This window comes from Limulus polyphemus, unplaced genomic scaffold (assembly GCF_000517525.1).
Source record: "Limulus polyphemus unplaced genomic scaffold, Limulus_polyphemus-2.1.2 Scaffold14545, whole genome shotgun sequence".
NCBI classification, from domain to species: domain Eukaryota; kingdom Metazoa; phylum Arthropoda; class Merostomata; order Xiphosura; family Limulidae; genus Limulus; species Limulus polyphemus.
The window spans coordinates 3,706-6,160 of record NW_013680155.1 but is presented as its reverse complement, the minus strand read 5'-3'; the positions used below and the strand labels follow the sequence as shown (position 1 = coordinate 6,160).

At 30.5% G+C, this 2,455-nt stretch overlaps 1 protein-coding gene across 1 annotated transcript in view; it reads left to right on the top strand.

Moving 5' to 3' along the window:
• Positions 1 to 325: 325 nt before the first annotated feature.
• LOC111084197 (1-phosphatidylinositol 4,5-bisphosphate phosphodiesterase epsilon-1-like) overlaps positions 326 to 2,455 on the top strand; it is a 3,909-nt gene continuing 1,779 nt past the window's right edge. Inside the window, exons 1-2 of the mRNA XM_022380972.1 lie at positions 326 to 602; positions 1,330 to 1,541. Of these exons, the coding sequence (XP_022236680.1) occupies positions 428 to 602; positions 1,330 to 1,541 (387 nt within the window). The 5' untranslated portion in view covers positions 326 to 427. The remainder of the gene's footprint in view (positions 603 to 1,329; positions 1,542 to 2,455) is intronic.

The window sequence follows — 2,455 nt, the reverse complement described above, 5'->3', positions numbered from 1 at the left end:
TCAACACTTTATTACAGGAGTAGCTTATGACTTATCAATAAAACATCAACTTTCCTGTAGTTGGTTCTTGAGAGTACTGGAGTAAACCATGACTTAATACTAAAACATCAACTTTTTCTTTAAAAAGAACCAGTTTTAACGACAGGGGTCGTATTTTTACCAGTTACTCGTTAAGTTATTCTAGACTTACAATTCTTTCCTGAAAAATAAGTTTTGTATTTTTTTTTACGAATTGTTTAATTTTTTTGACTTATCAAACGTTGATGTGATTAAAAATTCTTTTCGTTAAAGAAAAGTGTTAAATTTTTACGAATTCTCTCCAAATACTTTAAGAGAGAAACATCGCCATCATGCTGAGGCTACCAACAGCAGCGTTCCTGGTGCTTTACACTCGGTCACCCGACCTACGATTACGCACTCAAGTCAGATGGACTTTTTGGAATTCACGGAACTCTTCCGATCTTTTCTAGTACGCATGCGTAAGGATTTGAAGAACTTGTTCGAACAAGTTTCCGTCACTGTTAGAGCTGTTAACGAACCATCCGTTTCGAACCCCAAACAGATTCAAAACGGAATAAAAGTACAGCAAAATAAAATGTTGGGTAAGTCATTAGGATGTAAGATGTTTCTTTTAATCCAGTATCAGACAAATTTCTGTCTGCTGCGGAGAATCAAGCTCAGAATTATAGAGTTGTAAATCCTAAAACTTACCTTGAGCTACAGGAAAACTAAAGTGTAAATAAAGAAAAAAACAAAAACGGAAACAAAGACTGCTTAATATAATTTACCTGTTTAATAAAGACTGCTTAGTATAATTTACCTGTTTAACAAAGACTGCTTAATATAATTTACCTGTTTAACAAAGACTGCTTAATATAATTTATCTGTTTAACAAAGACTGCTTAGTATAATTTACCTTGTTTAACAAAGACTGCATAATATAATTTACCTGCTTTCAACACTACTCAATCAATGTCTTCTGGTCAAGTCTAGCTTGCTGACCGTGGGTACAGATACATACATATTATTTAAAATACATGCTTGTGTTTTGTAAAGTTGTTTCTTTTTTTCTTCTAATCAGCTATTATATTATCTTATACTGAGGTATTACCAGGAAAATCCCCTTTTTTAACAGTTAGGTTTAATGTCTGAATTAACGTACAATTATTTTTGAATTTATAAAACGCTCTAAACTAAGGCATGAAAATATCGTACTGGTTTAAAAACTGTGAAGGATTATATAATTCGATCAATTAAAAATATTTGGTTTACATTTACAAATTTCAAATTCCTCTGGTTGGCTTTAACAGTTTATCGTTGTTTCCCTAGGCCTATTGTCCAGGAATACTCCCTGTGATTACCATTCAAATAACCAAAGAAAAAAAATTTGTGATGCTATAGCTGCTGCCAGTATTGTGACGAATTGTACTGGTGTGGATACTTCAAAGGTTATGGTTATGGGCATTGTCGAGTTTCAGAACTTCCTAGCGACCAACCAGGGGGAGAACCAATCGCACGAAGAGGTGGCCGCCTTGATAAAGGTGTATTGTTGTTGTTGTTGTTTATCTGGTCTTGTTTGTACGTTACAGCTGTTTATAGTAATTATTAATAGCCTTCTAGAGTAAGGGTTAACGGAGTATTCTTATTTTATTAATAGCTTTTATTTCAACCGATTGTAACATTCCGATTCAACATAATCAAATTAAACCATAATATCGCGCTAACAATAACTACTGAAAAATTAAACTATTACTTTATAGAAACTTACATTTAATACTGTCTTACTTTCATAAAACTTACATTTAATGCTGTCTTACTTTTATAAAACTTACACTTAATACTGTCTTACTTTCATAAAACTTACACTTAATACTGTCTTACTTTTATAAAACTTACATTTAATGCTGTCTTACTTTTATAAAACTTACACTTAATACTGTCTTACTTTCATAAAACTTACACTTAATACTGTCTTACTTTCATAAAACTTACACTTAATACTGTCTTACTTTTATAAAACTTACACTTAATACTGTCTTACTTTCATAAAACTTACATTTAATACTGTCTTACTTTTATAAAACTTACATTTAATACTGTCTTACATTCATGAAACTTACATCTAATGCTGTCTTACATTCATGAAACTTACACTTAATGCTGTCTTACTTTCATAAAACTTATATTTAATACTATTTTCTTTTATAAAACTTACACTTAATACTGTCGTACTTTTATAAAACTTACATTTAATACTGTCTTACTTTCATAAAACTTACACTTAATGGTGTCTTACTTTCATAAAACTTACATTTAATACTGTCTTACATTCATGAAACTTACATTTAATACTGTCTTACATTCATGAAACTTACACTTAATGCTGTCTTACATTCATGAAATTTACACTTAATGCTGTCTTACATTCATGAAACTTACAGTTAATGCTGTCTTA